Source organism: Podarcis liolepis, assembly GCF_965112155.1.
Source record: "Podarcis liolepis genome assembly, chromosome: 13".
In the NCBI taxonomy this organism is placed as follows: domain Eukaryota; kingdom Metazoa; phylum Chordata; class Lepidosauria; order Squamata; family Lacertidae; genus Podarcis; species Podarcis liolepis.
Window position 1 is genome coordinate 50,600,345 of NC_139573.1, and position 20,073 is coordinate 50,620,417.

The window sequence follows — 20,073 nt, forward strand, 5'->3', positions numbered from 1 at the left end:
CCCGCTCTTGAAGCTTAATTGGAGCAGACATCAATCCATGGAAGACCCGAATTGCTGTTTGTTGCACTTTAGCTTTAAAGAGCAGGGTTTTGTGGGGAAAGCTTTGGGGGCAAAAAAAAGGGTGTTTGGACAAGGAACTTTAACATACAGAAATGTGCCTGGAAAGAGCAGGGAATAGGTAAGTGTGGATAAGCCCTGAATTCTACACTCTTAATCCTAAAGATTCATTACAGGAAATATTTTCCTGTTTCCCCTATGACCTAAGAAAAATTGGCTAGGAATGATATAAAAAGGTAAAGGGACCCCAACCATTAGGTCCAGTTGCGAATGACTCTGGGGTTGCGGCGCTCATCTCGCTTTACTGGCCGAGGGATCCGGCATTCAGGTTCTGGGTCATGTGGCCAGCATGACTAAGCCGCTTCTGGCGAACCAGAGCAGCGCACGGAAGCGCCGTTTACCTTTCCCCCGGAGTGGTACCTATTTATCTACTTGCACTTTGACGTGCTTTTGAACTGCTAGGTTGGCAGGAGCAGGGACCGAGCAACGGGAGCTCACCCAATCGCAGGGATTTGAACTGCTGACCTTCTGATTGGCAAGCCCTAGGCTCTGTGGTTTAGACCACAGCGCCACCCGCATCCTTTCAGGAATGAAGGTTGCCGCCTCCGCCTCCTATCTATCCAGTGTGTTGCGGGCCCCCTTGGCCACTCCCCATGTGGGGAGCTGGTACACCTCTGCTCTCGCTCGCCCGCCCAAGGGGTCCTGGCCGAGGGGCCAGCCCTGAGGTGCGGCACGGCAATGCTGACCACGCCGACCTGTCACCCAGCTGTCAAGGGCAGCTACCTGGTTGATCCTGCCAGTAGCATATGCTTGTCTCAAAGATTAAGCCATGCCTGTCTAAGTATACACGGGCCTTACAGTGAAACTACGAATGGCTCATTAAATCAGTTATGGTTCCTTTTATCGCTCCCACCATTCCTAGGAATGATATAAGTGCTTTTAAAAATGAGATTCATGTCTGATATGGGAACATTTGTTTCCACAACTGCAACAACAAAATGTTTTAAAGGAATCCTTAGAGGCCTGCCCTGAATAAACTGGCAATCAGTTCAATCATAAAAAAAAACCACCTAAATCTGCAACAACTTGGGTGGCGCTATTCCTGCAGTTCTGCAGCACCACCCAGTCCTGTTTTATTGGATTAATGTCATTTGTTGATGCCTGAGGAAGTGGACAAGGTGTTTGGAGTAGTGCAGTGAAATATACTCAGAGTCGCAAAGTGATTTCATGCTCTTTATTCAGCTCATAGTGGTGAGGAGGAATGGATGAAAGTCCCCTCACAGTATCTGCTTTATATACATTATTTACACAATGGGCTGCACATGATTGGCTAATTCTGGAATTCTACTGTAAGCCAATCAGGTTGTGGATTCACTTCTATCTGGAGCAGGATTGGGTGGTTCCTGCCAACCAACCATACTGCTGCATTGTTCTAGGACCAATCAGACTGCTGCATTCTGAATCCTATTGTTCTAGGACCAATCAGACTGCTGCAGTTTGGATCCTATTCAACTCAGTACATAACATGCAGCCTATTAACTGTTGCTCAACTTTCGCCACTCCTAGCCAATAACCTGCTCCTGTAGGAGATTGATCATTTGGCTTCATTTCCATTGGGTTTCTGTTCTGGGTTGGCCTGTATACAAACTTGGTTTCTCTGACGGATGACCTGTATTGAGACTAGGGAGTGTGACTCTTCTAATTCTCCTGGACCTCTAAGTGTTTTTCAGTGCTGGGGTAACCTCTCTGAGTGAAGCTGTCTGGGATCAAAATTGGGGGCAACATATTTCATCGGCTCCACTTCTACCTCATTCTTGAATGGTAGTTGAGGGAGCTTATTATTACAGCAAATGATGCTGAAATCTATGCAAAATTGCATTTACATGAAATTGCTGGTGCTGAGTAAGATCACACAAAGATCTGAGGTGATATCAGTATCAAACTCTGTTTCTCACAAATGCCCCCCGCAACACCTTAAAAAAGACTTGCTGCATCATTCTTGCCTTCACCTATACCCCCACATGCTACCACCTAAAGTAGACCACCTTACACTGGCGCACGGCCACTGTGCTTCACCCGCTAGTAAACTTAAAACTGGATTACCGCAATCTGTTGTACATGGGGCTGGCTTCTCAAAACTTTGTAGGTTAAAAAAAACAGGTACCAGATTGCTGGCTGGGACTAATAGGATGGAACAGATCTTTCCAGTTCTTAAGCATCTTCTGGTCCATTTCTGCACACAATTTAAAGTGATGGCCATATCCTTTGAAGCCCTCTATTATATATTATTGATGGATTGTACACTTGGTCACTTTTTTTGGAAGTAAACTTAAAGAGACTTAGAATATGTTTTGTGTGCTGAGTGGACTGACTGGACCCACGTGAGCTTGCTCAAATGCTAAGATTATCTTCAGAGGGCCTACTCAGGGTCTCCCTGCCTTTGGAGCTTAGGTGGCATCCAGAGAAGGTGTATGTGGTTCGGTTGTGGCAACCTATTATAGAATGTTGTCTGCAGAGAGGCTGCTTTGGCAATGAACCGTTCGTTGACACCAGGTCAAAACTGAACGTTTTGCTCAGGCCTTTGACCATATAACAAGCTGATTTTTCTGCTAATGGCAACCGTCTTAAGCTGTTGTGGGATATGTCGTTCTTGCCTTGCTGTTTCAAACCTTACCGTATAGTAAGCTGCTCTGAATATTGCAAAACTGAAGGACGCAGGGAATAAATGCTATGAAATAAATAAAAATTAAGTACTGTAGAATTTATTTTGATACAGAGCTCCACCTTGTGGATATTTGGTGCCAGTACATATAAGCAACTGCCTTGCGCTGAATTGGTTTTATCTACCCCAGTACCAATTACTGTGCTTGGAAGTGGCTCCACCAAGATATTGGACAGGATCGTTCCCAGCACGGTTACCGTATTTTCCTGTGTATAAGACTATATTTTTTCCTAATTTTTTGAAGTTTAAAATAAGGCGTCTTCTTATACACGGATAGTGCATAGTGAATTTTCTTGAGTCACTGAAAAATATGGTATATGAAATCTTTTTACTTGCATATACCCCATATTAAACTGCAGACCTTATGCATTCGAGCCATCAAATCATGTGCCCTATCACTCATTTCTCTCTCTCCACCCTAATCTTCCTGGTGTCAAATTTTATGAAGTCCCATTCTCTTTACTAGACACACTCTCCCCTCCCTGCCTCACACACATTCAGCAACGCTGCCTAGCTTACAGATCTTCAGCACCTATATAGCTCCTCCACAAATAAAGCCTGTGCTGGCTCTCTCTTCTGGCTCCTGCACACCCCTCTCATCTCATCCTGGTCCCCAGCCTACTTTATAAAGGGCAACAGGGACAAGTAAAAGATTTCCCCTATTTTTCACTCTTTAAGATGCACCAGACCATAAGGCGCACCTAGTTTTTGGAGGAGGAAAACAGGAAAAAAAATATTCTGAATCCCAGAAGCCAGGACAGCAAGAGGGATCTGACTTCTGGGATAGACTCTTGCTGTTCTGGCTTCTGGGATAGCCACACGAAGCCTCTTCAGGGCAGCAGGATGAAGGCGCCCCCTGCCCTCAAGAAGCTAGCCGTGGCTAAGGCAGAAACCAGGATAGCAAGAGGGATTGCTGTGCAGCAATCACGCTTGCTGTCCTGGCTTATGGGATAGCCGTGTGCAGCCTCTCCCGGGCAGCGGAAGGCTCCCCCAAGAGCCGTGCTCCCTTTAAAGAGCGCATGGAGTGTGTGTGTTGCTCTTGGGGGCTTTTCCCCGAGGAGGGAGAAGGGCAGCCCTTCTCCCACCTCGGGGAAAAGCCCCCAAGAGCCGCACACACGCTCCACGGGGCTCTTTAAAGGGAGCACAGAGCCTCTCACCTGCATTTGCTCCATAAGATGCACACACATTTCCCCTTACTTTTTAGGAGGGGAAGAGTGCGTCTTATAGAGTGAAAAATACGGTGTAAGGAAAGACTCGGTTCCCAGTTGCTCTAGAGCAGTGTTCCCCAACCTTGGGCCTCCAGCTGTTTTTGGACTACAACTCCCATCATCCCTCGCTAGCAAGACCAGTGGTCAAGGATGATGGGAATTGTAGTCCAAAAACAGCTGGAGGCCCAAGGTTGGGGAACATTGCTCTAGAGCAGAGATGTCCAACAGGTCGATCGGGATTTACTGGTAAATCCCCTCGAGGTTTTGGTAGATTAATTAATTTATTGTTTATATCCCAACTTTCCTCCAAAGAGCTCAAAAGTGTCACACATGGTTCTCCCTCGCCTCATTTTATTCCCACAACAGCCCCGGGAGGTTGTAAAGGCTGAGAGACAGTGACAAGGCCAAGGTCACCCAGTGAACTTCATGGTTAAGTGAGGACTAGAATGGATACCAGTAAATGAATCTGAATTAATCCACTGCCTTAGGCCACAGTAACAGTTTTGTTATGCTAATGTTTTAATTGTTTTATGACTTGCAGTGATATTATTTTGACTGTTATATGTAAACACTTCGATAATAAACCCATCAATCCCTTTTGTGTCTTAACAAAAGCACAGGTGTTCTTGTAATGAATCATCTATCTATTCAATCTAATTTGAAGAAGCTCTTTCCAAAATTAATTCTAACTTGGAGTAAGATGTCGGATGACTGCCGTGCAATCTAATCCTGATTATGTCTTTCTTCCAGATATGAGCAAAGAAATGGCTGAAAAACTCTTCAGTGACTGTAAGTTTAAATCCCTCCTATTAGTTATGAGAAATGCAGTAATTCTTTTGAAGACATTTCTAAGCTACCCATGGTGACCAGCTCTTTGATCAATCCAGCAAAGTATAAATTGGGCTTATTAGGAGCCCATAAGATTGATTCTCTGAAAGAGGTGGAGAAGTATTCTCTGTCCCCCTTGGGGATTGGCCTTCTCATACAGTAAGAAGCAGGGCCAGGCTGCTGATTGGCTCCTCCATCAAAGGTGAGTGGATGAGAATCATAAAGATTGGCTCCACCCTCTCTTTTGTCCTCTTCTTCTGCTTGTAATTGAAATGATTTTACTCAGAAAATGAATTTTCCTTAGTTCATCTTCCCCGCTAAAGGTGCATAGCTCAAAAGTCCCTGAACCATTTGTCTACAGTTTGGCAGGGCTATTAAGGCGTCTTTCTCAGGTCTGCAATGGAATGGTCAAATTGCCCACAAAACACTACAAGATATTAAACTATTCCTTTTTTTATCCATCCAAAATTGTAATGGCTGCTCTTGAATTAAAACGATTGAAGCTAACCTTCTGAAAATTGATGGGATTTATGGCTTTGGAAGGGGCAGCCCTGCCTGCAAATTTCTTCCAATTCTGCCCCAAAATAATAAAAAAGTTGTAAATTTCATGTGTGTGTGTGTGAAAACCCATTTTAGAAGTGTTCTGCACAAAAGTCTCTGGCTCTATTTGCCTGTAATTTGGTATGATTTATTCACAGTGGGGTTGGGCTACCATGCCTGCAAATTTCATACACTTACGTCAAAAGGGGGGAAGTTATAACCAGTTTTTGATTCCCCAATAATGAATATGAGGTTAAATAAAGTGCACTAAAACTCCCAAGCCAAGTTGAGCAGCCTGTGGATTGATCTGAGCCAAACCAGGCTATTTTACAAAGTCCCAAACTGAGGTTTGAACACAATATTGAGGTTGATGCACATTCCTACCAGAAACCAACCCTAACGGACATGGCTTGTTTATCTATTTATGTCCAGAAACGGCCTCTGTTTTCTACATAATAGCAAACTGAAGTTGTATGGTTTGATTAATCAGTGATGACATTCTAGGCTAAATAGGCAAAATAAAAATGGACAAATGGCTGGCTCTGGATGATGTCCATCCAGGTTCAAAGAACTCAAATGTGAAATTGCTGATCTTCTAACAAAAAAAGAAGTGTAAATTGATCCTCCATGCCTGAGAACTGGAAAGTAGCCAAGGTAACACCAATTTTTTAAAAGGTATACAGGGGGCATCCTGAAAATTAACCTGCACGACTTCTATAATATAAACCTATTGAGTTATTTGAGAGTGTAAACAAGCCTACAGAAAGAGGGATCCAGATGGAATAGTGCGCTTGGACTTTCAAAAAGCTTCTGGCAAGGTACTACACGAAAGATTCCTGTATAAGCTTAGCAGTTATGGAATAACAGAGTTCCTCTTTTGGATCGGGAACTGGTTAAATAGCAGGAAGCAAGGAGCAGTAACAAATGGACAGTTCTCAAAATGGAGGGCTGTAGAAAGTGGTGTCTGCTGCTGATTTTATCTTATTTTTGCAGCCATTTTTAAAGTTGTTGCAAGCCACTCGAAGCACTGTGGCTCAGAGGAGGAATCTAAACACTTCAAATACAGTGGTGCCTCGCAAGACGGAAAACTCGCTAGACGAAAGAGTTTTCCGTTTTGGAGGTGCTTCGCAAAACGAATTTCCTATGGGCTTGCTTCGCAAGACGACAATGTCTTGCGAGTTCCTGAGGGTCCCCCCCCCTTTTTCTAAGCTGCTAAGCCGCTTATCAGCTGATCCGATCAGCAGATAAGCTGCTAAAAGCCGCTAATAGTGCTAATAGCGCTAATCCGTCAATGGGCTTGCTTCGCAAGATGAAAAAACCGCTAGACGAAGAGAATCACAGAACGGATTCTTTTCGTCTTGCGAGGCACCACTGTAAGTGAAATGTATTTCTGTTAAAGAAAATTATCTCTATTACTACATGAGAGCCAACCTGCCATATGCACATATCATTTCTGCATGGGATAAGCACCGTGATCTAAGTGTTTGGTTTAATGAGGTACTGAATACATATTTTGACTATGGTAAATTTGCAGAGCCTGACAAGAAAGAGTACTGAAGTATATAGAATTTTGTGGGCTCACGGTGCCATACAGAGTCTGAATTAGGAGCATGTGGCAAAACTGACCCAGGTTTTGAAAGAAGGCCCCAGTGAAGATGGATATCTCCCCCCCGCAATGATTTTATGATCAGTATACACCTAGACAGATTGGCAGGCGTATTTCATAAACCTCAACATCTACCTTTTTCTTGACATTAACAGTCTGTGGACTTCGATATAACAGATCAACAGTCTCTCCAAGAGTAACCGGAGGAGTTGAAATCTCGGGGTCTGGAGAGTGGCCATGGCAGGCCAGTCTCATGCGGAATAACATCCATCGTTGTGGTGCAACGCTGATCAGTAACACGTGGCTTGTGTCTGCAGCTCATTGCTTCAAAGAGTAAGTTTTCAACTGGAATAAGAAATGTATGTACTGGTTGAATTATAAAGCTAAGCTCTCTGGTGACATGAGAGATCTCTTGCTGACTTGTTGAGAACATATGAAGCTGCACATCTAGCTTACCTTGCGGAAGGCTGTTCCTGGGGAGAGAACAGGTGGGCTCTGGCTGTTGCTTTACCAGTTTCTTTACCAGTTGCTGCTGTTCCCCATTACTGTGACATTTTAGTGTTTTGTTGTGATTGATATTTTAACTGGAGGAACATATCTGTCATCAGTGCACAGGATATTATGTTAAATTAAGCGGGTGGCGCTGTGGTTTAAACCACTGAGCCTCTTGGGCTTGCCAATCAGAAAGTTGGCAGTTCGAATCCCTGCAACAGGGTGAGCTCCTGTTGCTGTCCCAGCTTCTGCCAACCTAGCTGTTCGAAAGCACACCAGTGCAAGTAGATAAATAGCTACCGCTGTGGTGGGAAGTTAAAAAGTGTTTCTGTGTGCTCTGGTTTCCGTCACGCTGTTCCGTTGCGCCAGAAGTAGCCCAGTCATGCTGGCCATATGACCCAGAAAGCTGTCTGTGGACAATCGCCGGCTCCCTCAGCCTCAAAGCGAGATGAGTGCCGCAACCCCATAGTCACCTTTGACTGGACTTAACCATCCAGGGGTCCTTTATCTTTTACCTTTCCTTATGTTAAACTACCAACTGCCACCTTTAAGCTGGTCTCTGGGCTATGCTGAAAATGCATATACTTGTGCACACTTTTCTTATCTGTCCCCTATTGTGATCCTCAGATGAAGGGTGGTATAGAAATTTAATAAATAACAATTACTGTATTTTTCTGTGTGTAAGACTAGGTTTCCCCCCTCTTAAAAATGTCAAAAATTGGGGGGGGGGGGCGTCTTATACACGGATAGTAAAATACACATTTTTTTCTTAAATCAGAGTCCCCCCAAATGTCTTATACATGGGGGCGTCTTATAGGCGGGAAAATACGGTAACTTTATTGAGTTAACTTGATCGTTTTGCTTGTGAACCACCTTGACATTCTTGAAATGAAAGGCGGTATACAAATTATTTTATTATATAAAATTAATAGCCCAGAGCTGTCTACTTTGAACCAGTAGACAACACTGGGCTACTCATTTTATCTCCAGAAACTGAGGCAGTGGTCTTTTCCAGCACATGATCCTTTTTAGCTAGAGATGCCAGCCACTGAAATTGGGACCTTCTGCATGCTGGGCATGTTTCCTCCCATGAGCTATAACTCATCCACAGCATAACAGTAGAACAAGACTTTGTATAAAAATCAGAAGGAACAAAAGGGGTGTATTATTGCAGTGAACTCATAGGCCCAACCTACAGGTGAAGTTTATTTGCATGAATCCCAGCTCCCACTTTGTTTTTTACCAAAAGCAGCTGCTGCAGGGTTGTAATTTTGATCTAAGCCTACCTTGTTCCTGACACCTACCTGTGATAGCTGGGGAACAAGAATGAATGGAAGTAAGAGCTGCCATTTCCATCACCTTACTGGTCTTTCACTCAACACTGCAGTCTCTGCAACTGCTTTTGATTTAAAAACAGTGCTGCCACATTAGGGGAAAATTCAGTACAGTGGTACCTCGGTTTACGAACTTAATCTGTTCTGGAAGTCCATTCTTAAACTGAAACCGTTATTAAACTGAGGCGCACCTCGACCTAAAGAGGCCTCCTGCTGCTGGTGCCCTTTCACTGTTCAGCTTCCGTTCGTGGACCATGGTAAAGTTCACTAACCAGAACACTACTTCCTTTCTGCGGAGTTCATATACCAAATAGTTCGTAAACAGGGCTGTTCTTAAACCGAGGTACCACTGTATTTGGGGATCAGCTGATATCTGAAACATGGCTCTTACCCAGAGCAGTGATTACTCCAGGCATAGGCAAACTTAGCCCTCCAGATGTTTTGGAACTACAATTCCCATCATCCCTGACCACTGGTCCTGCTAGCTAGGGATCATGCAAGTTGTAGTCCCAAAACATCTGGAGCGACAACTTTGCCTATGCCTGGATTACTCCATGCCAAGGTAACTCAAATTCAAAATAGAGGATATAAATTAAGCACATATGCACGTTTCTACTTTGTACAGCTTCATCTGCTTTCAGTTTCTGGGTGTGGGAAAAGGGGTTGGAGTGGTGGTAGCTGTCAAGAAAGGGGAACGATGGGGACAGCCTAGAGTATGACCTTACCTAGAAATACATGTTGTAGAGATCAAACAGTGAACTCACAATATTGTGTTTTCTTTGTAACGCTAATGTGAGTGTAAGTATTGGAAGGGAAGAATCAGTGGAAGAGGGATGTATAACCTTCCCCCCTCTTGAGAATTATCATCTGTAAATAACATCTCCTCCCTCTGCCACATTTATACTGCTCTTCTCTAGTTGGGCTCTCAGCTGGGAGATCCGATTTGCCAAGAAGAACCTAGCAGGCATGGGAAGGGTTAAGCAACCTCTCCTCCTGCCCACTGATGCTCTTTTAAACATCGTCTCCCAGTTTTTGTATTAGCTAATCACATATTGATTTGGGGACATGTGTACTGACAAAGAGTGCTCAGAATCAGGGAGTCAGATATGAATAATAATAATAATAATAATAATAATAATAATAATAATTTATTTATACCCCGCCCATCTGGCTGAGTTTCCCCAGCCACTCTGGGCGGCTCCCAATCAAGTGTTAAAAACAGTACAGCGTTAAATATTAAAAACTTCCCTGAACAGGGCTGCCTTAAGATGTCTTCTGAATGTCAGGTAGTTGTTTATCTCTTTGACATCTGATGGGAGGGTGTTCCACAAGGCGGGCGCCACTACCGAGAAGGCCCTCTGTCTGGTTCCCTGTAGCCTCACTTCTCGCAATGAGGGAACCACCAGAAGGCCCTTGGTGCTGGATCTCAGTGTCTGGGCTGAACGATGGGGGTGGAGACGCTCCTTCGGGTATACAGGACCGAGGCCGTTTAGGGCTTTAAAGGTCAGCACCAACACTTTGAATCGTGCTCAGAAACGTACTGGGAGCCAATGCAGATCTCTCAGAACCGGTGTTATGTGGTCCCGGCGGCCACTCCCAGTCACCAGTCTAGCTGCCGCATTCTGGATTAATTGCAATTTCCGGGTCACCTCCAAAGGTAGCCCCACGTAGAGCTTGTTGCAGTAGTCCAAGCAGAAGATAACTAGAGCATGCACCACTCTGGGAAGACAGTCCGCGGGCAGGTAGGGTCTTAGCCTGCATACCAGGTGGAGCTGGTAGACAGCTGCCCTGGACACAGAGTTAACCTGCGCCTCCATGGACAGCTGTGAGTCCAAAATGACTCCCAGGCTGCGCACCTGGTCCTTCAGGGGCACAGTTACCCCATTCAGGACCAGGGAATAGCAATGGGAGAAGGAGAAATAGCAGCTTGTTCAGGGAAATAACATTCCAGCAACCAAAGTGGAGGTCCTTCTCAAATCCTTTCACAGATGGGTCTTCACTAGACGCCGCTCACATACTTCCAAAGCCTTGTGTGACCGTGAGGATTGTAGCTTGTTGCTTTGCTTTTTCTTTAGAAAAGATGAAGACAACAAAGAATATCAAAATGCTGATTAGTAACATCATAATCAGTTCAACAGGAGCTAGAATACTTCTCTGCTTTCTCTTTCTGTTGTGGATCTGCGTATGAACAAGTCCAGCAATGTTGTGATTTGCTCTAATCTGTTGCTTCTTTTCAGTTCCAGTAACCCACGCTTATGGACTGTTAGCTTTGGAACCTATCTGACACCTTCACTACTTGTACGGCCTGTCAAGACCATTATAGTTCATGAAAAGTACCATTATCCAGCCCATGAATATGACATTGCTGTCCTGCAGCTGGCTAAACGTGTGGAATTCACAAATGCTGTTCATCGGGTTTGCCTTCCAGATGCAAGTGAGAGGATTCCATATAATATAGATGCTGTTATTACAGGATGGGGAGCAATGAGTGATGATGGTAAGCACATCTACTTAGAAGAAGACAGTATTTTGTATGATAAGATTAAGGGTAGGAGTGGGAATGTATCTTTTGCCAGTGTTAAGATTTAAGGAGATGAAGACAGGGATGGATTCTTTATTGCACAGGAGATTATGTTAAATTACCAATGCCATCTTTAAACTGGCCTCAGGGCTATGCTGAAAATGAATGTTCACACTTCCCTATTCCCATCTAATTGTACATGCAGTTTTTTGAACCTTGTACAGGGAGTGGCCAGGCAGGGAGCAGGGGAATGATAGCAGATTGCTGAGGGCTGCTGGTTTCTGTGCAGATGAGAAAATGCTGAGTAGGGAAGAAAATGGTAATTGTAGAGGGGCAAAACCCCCTCCCCCAAGCTGTCAAACGAGAGAAAAGGAAGATGAAGAGAAGATGAAATAAATCTTCGCCTGAGTGGAAGAAGAAATCATGGAGCCTAGAAGGGAAAGGCTCAACTGCAGAGACACAAATATCTTCCCCCTTAAATCTCTTATATTCATGCAAGTTTAAGCAGCTGTGACTAATGTTATATGACACACCATAAAAGTTTATTCTATGCCTTGCCTTACCTAGAGCAAAATTATTTATGCCACAAGGTGCCATAGGAAGGCACTGGACATAGTAAAAGATCCATCACATCCTGGTCACTGTCTCTTCGAGCTCCTGCCGTCGGGACGGAGATACAGGACGATGAAGACAAGAACGAGCCATCTTAAGAACAGCTTCTTCCCCAGAGCGATCTCAGCCCTGAATGGGAAGCCTGGACTTTGAAAGTCATCTAATCTTCCTTGCTGTTTTATACTGTATTGTTTTAATTAGTGTTTTTATAGTTGTTTTGATTTTGTGTGGAGTGCCCTACCTGGGTGGATGGAGCAGCCAAGTAATTTCGTTGTCCCCAAGAGGGGGCAATGACAATAAAGATATTATTATTATTATTATTATTATTATTATTATTATTATTATTATTATTATTTGATGCACTGATGAATATTTTCCGTTTAGGTGAAACTCCTAATGTTCTTCAAGAAGCAACAGTAAAGCTCATAGACTCCACCACTTGTAATAGAATAGAAGTGTACAATGGGGCCATAACGCCTGGGATGATATGTGCTGGGTACCTGGAAGGAGGAGTAGATTCCTGTCAGGTATGTCCACTCTCATCTGATAAAATTAATCCCCTGTAAACAAAGCTGACATTCCTGTGGGGAGAATATATTTAAAGGAACATCACTTCCTGGTTTTGAGTACAGTCATACCTTGGGTTGCGAACGCTGTGGGTTGTGCATTTTCGGGTTACGGACCGCGCTGAATCTGGAAGTACCAGAACAGGTAACTTCTGGGTTTTGGCGCTTGTGCATCTGCAGAAGCGCAAAATGAGGTCAAGCGCATGCGCAGAAGCGCCGAATCGCGTCACGCGCATGTGCAGACGCAGCGCTTCAGGTTGCAAACGCTTCAGGTTGCAAGCGTGCCTCCCGCACGGATCACGTTCGCAACCCGAGGTATGACTGTATTAGAAACCTTCCTCAATGCCCCATACTTACTCTTATTTATTAAAAAATATATTTATAACCTGTCCTTCATGAATACAGATACCAGGGTGGGGTATAGAACACAAAATAAAAGCAATCAATGAAATAAGCAGCAATAGATGTAAAAACACACCATCAAGCAAATAAATCAGCTAAAAACAAAAGAACGGAGGAGAGGCAGAAGTCCTTGCCACAGTGAGCCCTGAACTGAGTCTGTGCTTCCATCTCAAGGCTGGAAGGCTGGATCCGCCATCTGTACTGGGATGGCTTCTCTGGAGAAGCTCTTGCTGGAGAGAATGCTTGTGAAACACAGCAGGATTACATTGGCTCCAGTTGCTCCACCTGTACACACTCAAACTAAGCATTCTTCTTTGTGGTCTCTGCAGTTCCCCATATGGGTTCCTTGTCTGCACACAGCACAGCACACAACTAGAGCTAAAGACTCAACTGTTTTTGGTGCAAAGATCAAACCCAAGAGCAGAGTGGCGTACCCAGAAGGGTAAGGCCAGCACCTTCCCACTCATTTCTTTTCTGTCTGCCTTAGCAGCAGCCATGTCTGAGACTAAAGTTGGTGGACTGAGTCTGTCTCTCCCCCTTATTCTTCCTTTCGTCATTTTTTCTCCTCTCTTTCTTTCCTGCCTTTTCCATTTGTGTTTTAACTACTGGAACTCGCGGAATACCAGTTCTCTTTCAAATCCAGACTTCTTTTCTTGTTCTTACAAACACATCCATGTTGGATGAAGAGGGGCCCTCTCTTTGAATGAATAACCACTATGTGTCAACTAAGAACATACAAATACATCCCACTACTACTCAGTAGTTTCTCTCTCACACTGGCTCTGATACACACAGAGATAGACACACAAAACCCTGAAAGGCCTGCATCTAGCTCTGGACATATAGAATTGCTTCTGTTAAAATGCCTGGCTCTTTGATTAAACTGTTGCAAAACTCAAAAACAGCTATCCTGTTGTCTCTGGTTTGGCGGGGGGGGGGGAATAAACATAGGTAGGGAGGGACAACAGCAAGTACAACACCTGAATGTACTTTTAACATTAACTTAAAATGAATATATTTTAGCTTGATGCGGCCCCTTTAATCTTCTGCTTCTACTGAAAATCAATGTTTTATTAAAACTCCCTTTCCTCCCCCTCTAGGGCGACTCTGGTGGCCCGCTGGTTACACCTGACACAAGAAACATGTGGTATCTTGTCGGCATAGTGAGCTGGGGAGATGAGTGTGCTAAGCCAAATAAGCCTGGAGTCTACACACGAGTGACTTACTTTCGGGACTGGATTACCAAATATACTGGGCTCTGATGCAAAATTTGTACGTTTTGTACATCATAGGCGGTATGCAGGTCATACTTGTTTGTAACTTGTGCAAATGTCCTTTACGTGAGATTGTCTGCCTTCTTTCCAGAGTTGTTGGCATTGCTCTGGTATGTTAAGAAGTAATGGAGGCAGACTGTTAAACAGTATTTATTTACAGTATTTACACAGGCTTCCCTCACAAAATAAGGGTAACCTTCCCTTGCATAGCTTGAATGATTCCCCCCCCCCCACTTTCCTCTGTTTTCTATTCCCCTCTCGCTATCCCTGTCATGGAAGCTGCATGTTAGCAGGAAATATTGTGAGCTCAGAACATGGAAGGATATACCCATTGGCTTCTGCCACCAAACAGCTACAACAGCAGTCAGGGCTGGCGCCAGAGGTGAACACAAAATGGCACTCCCCACTAGGGAAGAAGGGGTGCGTGAAGATCTGCATCGGAAACAAGTTTACCCAATGGTTGAAGTGAGAATCCAAGGTCGTTTCTGGGTGGGGAGGGAGGGGAAGGTGCCTGCTCTGAATAATGCCAGGCAGGTGCAGAGCCCAGGAGACTCCAGAGGTCACTCCTGCCATTTCCTCGCTGGGGTAGGAGACCAGCAGCACCTCCTGTTTGACAAATGGCCGCCTAGGGGGAAGCTGCCAAGGAGGTGGCAGATCTCACCTCCAAGGAGTGTGCTGCTGTAGCCATCTCTGCCAGTGCATTTATTGAGAGGCTGAATCTGCTGCCCCTGTGAATCCTGCTGCCAGAGGTTACCTCACCTTGCCTCATGGGTGCATAGCTGTCAACTTACAGATTTGAAAATAAGGGACCAGTAGCCTTGGAAATAAGGGATCAGCAGCCAAAATAAGGGATTTTCCGGGCACAGGTATGTTAAACTTCTGAGCCCCTCTGAGCCAAAGGCAGAAAGCCCAGCCAGCAGCCAAACGAAGCCTCATCAATAAGGGACAGCAGCGGGACATGGCGCTGGGATAAGGGACTGTCCCGCCAAATAAGGGACGCTTGACAGCTATGCATGGGTGGCTGCCCCTGACAGCATTCAATAAACACACAAGACGTAACCGGCTGTATGTTTGAATAAATAAAGTGTACTATTCATTGTATTAAACTGTAGATTTCAACAGAAGTAGCTCATAAAGTTCAACGGAAAAAAGTAGAAGACCCAGTGGATCAGTTCATTCTCTAATCAGTTCATGCATAAGGTCCATATATGTTTCCACCTGTCTGTTCATAGACTCCAACAATCCACACAAAAGGTTGTTCCAGTTCCACAGAATCCTTTCACAGAGTCTAAGACAAGATTTCCAGAATATTAACCTTGTTTCGTCATCCTGGGCTTCATAAGGATTACGATATTGTATTTATCTACAATTATCTAGAGTTTGTACTACTGATGAAGCCCAGAATGGCGAAACAAGGCTAATATTCTGGAAATCCTTGAATAGTACAATGAATAGTAAAGGTAAAGGTACCCCTGCCCGTACGGGCCAGTCATGTCCGACTCTAGGGTTGTGCGCTCATCTCACTCTATAGGCCGGGAGCCAGCGCTGTCTGGAGACACTTCCGGGTCACGTGGCCAGCGTGACAAGCTACATCTGGCAAGCCAGCGCAGCACACGGAACGCCGCTTACCTTCCTGCTGGTAAGCGGTCCCTATTTATCTACTTGCATCTGGGGGTGCTTTCGAACTGCTAGGTTGGCAGGCGCTGGGACCGAGTGATGGGAGCGCACCCCGCCGCGGGGATTCGAACCGCCGACCTGACGATCAGCAAGTCCTAGGCGCTGAGGCTTTTACCCACAGCACCACCCGCGTCCCTAGTATACTTTAGTATACTTTATTTATTCAAAAGTACAGCTGGTTACGTCTTGTGTGTTTATTGAATATGTTTCACGTAACCAGAGGTTTGTTGTTGTTTTGTTCCTGACAGCAGTCACAGATAAGGTGGACACCTTGAAGTGAACTGCATAGGACATTCTCTCTAGAGGTAGAGCATACCAAGTTCCAGAGAATGGGAAGCAGCAGTTTCACTGCAAGGCATTCAGATGAGGCCATTGCCTGAATTTTATCATGTAGAATCATTGCCATATTCCCCTTTGCCTTGCATCCAGAAACATGCTAGTAGTACCTTTTCCTGCATTACTGTATCAGGAACATTATGGCAGGCCTGCTAGACACTTTCAACCAGCAGCAAAAGTAAACTACACATTTTTTAGAATCATAGAATCATAGAATCATAGAGTTGGAAGAGACCACAAGGGCCATCGAGTCCAACCCCCTGCCAAGCAGGAAACACCATCAGAGCACTCCTGACATATGGTTGTCAAGCCTCTGCTTAAAGACCTCCAAAGTAGGAGACTCCACCACACTCCTTGGCAGCAAATTCCACTGTCGAACAGCTCTTACTGTCAGGAAGTTCTTCCTAATGTTTAGGTGGAATCTTCTTTCTTGTAGTTTGGATCCATTGCTCCGTGTCCGCTTCTCCGGAGCAGCAGAAAACAACCTTTCTCCCTCCTCTATGTGACATCCTTTTATATATTTGAACATGGCTATCATATCACCCCTTAACCTCCTCTTCTCCAGGCTAAACATGCCCAGCTCCCTTAGCCGTTCCTCATAAGGCATCGTTTCCAGGCCTTTGACCATTTTGGTTGCCCTCCTCTGGACACGTTCCAGTTTGTCAGTGTCCTTCTTGAATTGTGGTGCCCAGAACTGGACACAGTACTCCAGGTGAGGTCTGACCAGAGCAGAATACAGTGGCACTATTACTTCCCTTGATCTAGATGCTATACTCCTATTGATGCAGCCCAGAATTGCATTGGCTTTTTTAGCTGCCGCATCACACTGTTGGCTCATGTCAAGTTTGTGGTCAACCAAGACTCCTAGATCCTTTTCACATGTACTGCTCTCAAGCCAGGTGTCACCCATCTTGTATTTGTGCCTCTCATTTTTTTTGCCCAAGTGCAATACTTTACATTTCTCCCTGTTAAAATTCATCTTGTTTATTTTTGCCCAGTTCTCTAATCTGTCAAGGTCGTTTTGAAGTGTGATCCTGTCCTCTGGGGTGTTAGCCACCCCTCCCAGTTTGGTGTCACCTGCAAATTTGATCAGGATGCCCTTGAGTCCATCATCCAAGTCGTTGATAAAGATGTTGAATAAGACCGGGCCCAAGACAGAACCCTGTGGCACCCCACTAGTCACTCTTCTAAAGGATAGGAATTTTCAGAATTCCTATGCAGTGGTACAGTCATACCCCGGGTTGTGAACGTGTTCTGTGTGGGAGGCATGTTCGCAACCCGCGACGTTTGCAGCCTGAAGTGCTGCGTCTGCGCATGATGTCATTTTGTGCTTCTGCGCATGCGCCAAAACCCAGAAGTAACCCGTTCCAGTACTTCCGGGTTCAGTGTAGTCCGCAACCCAAAAACACAGAACCCACAGTGTTCGTAACCCGAGCTATGACTGTACCTTGGTTTACGAACGTAATCTGGTCCGGAAGTCCGTTCTTAAACCAAGGCATGCTTTCCCATAGCAGTGGGGGACTCAATTTACAAATGCAACACACTCGACATGTTCTGCTTCCAAGGCAAAGTTCACAAACCAAAACACCTACTTTCGGGTTTGCAGCGTTCTTAATCCAAGTTGTTCATAAACTACTAAGCGGTTCTTAAACCAAGGTACCACTGTATTGCCTTGCTGGCACTCTAGTACAGTGATGTACGTAGGTGCCATGCATTTTGGAACTTTGTAAAATTTCACACTCTGTTTTTGTCAGCGTGTCTTCATCGCATACACACAAGCTGATGATGGGAGCGAGTTAAGTTGCACAAATCTTTTAATTGCACAACCTGAATTTGCCAAAATAGTGCTAGTCTGAAAGCACCGTTAGAGTGATGATAGATGTAATATATCATCAAGCTTCCTTGGGCTTCACAGCTGAAATTAAAGTTATACGTGCTAGCGAATCAAATGCTACCTAAGGCGTCAGTCTTGTCCACCTTAAAAAACAAACTGCTGCATGTATGCTAATTTGTTCTTCTTGAACAAAATTAGTGAAACAGCTGTCCAAGAAATATTAAGGGGTGGGGTGGGGGAGAGTTTCTTGGCAACAGCATGGATTCCAGCCTATAAACTTTCAGGACTGGGCTGAGCATTCTTACAAAACTACCTTCCTAATCTAAAAACATTTACGTTTGTCTTCACTCAAAAAACATCCAAGGATCAAAAGTTTATGCAAAACTAGAAAAAGTCACTTACTTGAGTGATGCAAAAGACAGTGCCTGGAGCTATGGATATTGTTACTTTCTCCTAAATTAAGGTGTGGATAAATAATTCATTTTCAGTTAAGATGTAAGAGTAGTCAACTACCGTATGTTCTACGCAGAGCAGGCCCACTGAAAATAATGAACACGACTAAGCTTGGTCCTTTAATTTCAATGGGTCTACTTTGAGTAAAACTTAAATCGCTATTCCCCTGAATGATTTAAGGGCAACTGGTTTTAATATTTCCAGAGATGGAGAATTGGCCATTGTATGCGCCTGCCTTTCCAATAGACCTTGGTATAACCTGAAATGTGCATAACACCAAACAGAGTCTCATGGAACAGAATCTCTCCAAAGGTGGTGGACTCTCCATCATTGGAGATATTTAAGCAGAGGATGGATGGCCATCTGACGGGGAGCTTTAGTTGAGATTCATGCATTGGAAGGGGTTGGACTAGATGACCGTTGGGGTCCCTTCCACCTCTACAATTCAGTGATTCTATATGTATGTCTGCTATCTCCTCCAAGACTTCAGCTTTTCGATTCTTACCGGATGCAGACACGGATGGCTATGTTTCTAGCCAATTTTTTCTCCTCCACACCTGCCTTGTTTTCCAACTACCTTTCACACTATTTTGTAACATTTTGGTTGGCATAATAAAAGTATTGTCCCAATACGATTTTTGGAATTTAATTTATCCTTGAATTTCATTTTAGCAGCTCATGGGTAACTTCTTTCTCAATGTCATGGGCGTTAGCATGGTGGGTAAATAAATAAAAATACTTAACTAATGACCAATTGCATTGCAGATAACTTGGTTCCACCCCTCCCCCAAATAAATCCAGGCTATGCCCATGCTCAGTGTCCTATATTTGAAAAGCAGGGGAACTGCATGTTGGTGCTAATGATTCAAGAACATTGAGAAAAGAAATAAAGGAACTCTAAAGAAGGATCTTCTTGACCTTTTAAGATTAAATAATGGAAGAAACTTATCACAACATACTTTTTTGTTGGGTCGTCTTTCTACGTTTCTATCTCTAAATCACTCATTAAACCATTTTCTTATACATACTGAAGTATATCAGTAGCTTTTTTACTTGTCTGCAGATGCCAATCAAGTATGAAACAACAAAAACGACAAAGACAGACTTCCATTTCAGATTGGGGTTTTGTGGCTGCAAGGAGGAAAGCACAGAGAACTCTTTCACTGAGTTCACATGGGGTGGGGGGCAAAATTCTGTTCAGGGTGATATAGTGTCCATCTTTACACAAGTCCACCTTTGCTGCTGCAGGTGAAGAGATTCCTACATGCTTCTTGAGAAGGTCACAAGAAAAAGATGTGGTTACAGAGGATTAATTGGAGATTCTAACAAACCCTACAACTGTAACACTAATTCCTGAAGGCCTCTATTGTCAAATCCATGACTTCCTTTCACTCAGTTCTACTTTGTCTGGTAATACTTGATGGGTTGCAGAAGCCAAAACTTTCACCACATCATTATAATATAATTTCAGACACATTTCATATTGTTTGTGGTGAGGTTTCCTTTTTCTTTTTCAGAAAATTAGACTTTTGTGGATTATAGGCACAGCTAAATATTACATGTTCGAATGCAGTGTTTTTTAGTTTTTAAACTTTGATATTCTGATTTTTC

At 44.2% G+C, this 20,073-nt stretch overlaps 1 protein-coding gene across 1 annotated transcript in view; it reads left to right on the top strand.

The window, feature by feature from the left end:
* LOC310692374 (transmembrane protease serine 11E-like) overlaps positions 1-14,980 on the top strand; it is a 70,150-nt gene extending 55,170 nt beyond the window's left edge. The window contains exons 6-10 of the mRNA XM_083473270.1: positions 4,738-4,776; positions 7,117-7,294; positions 11,025-11,284; positions 12,305-12,447; positions 13,989-14,980. Of these exons, the coding sequence (XP_083329396.1) occupies positions 4,738-4,776; positions 7,117-7,294; positions 11,025-11,284; positions 12,305-12,447; positions 13,989-14,150 (782 nt within the window). The 3' untranslated portion in view covers positions 14,151-14,980. The remainder of the gene's footprint in view (positions 1-4,737; positions 4,777-7,116; positions 7,295-11,024; positions 11,285-12,304; positions 12,448-13,988) is intronic.
* Positions 14,981-20,073: the final 5,093 nt, after the last annotated feature.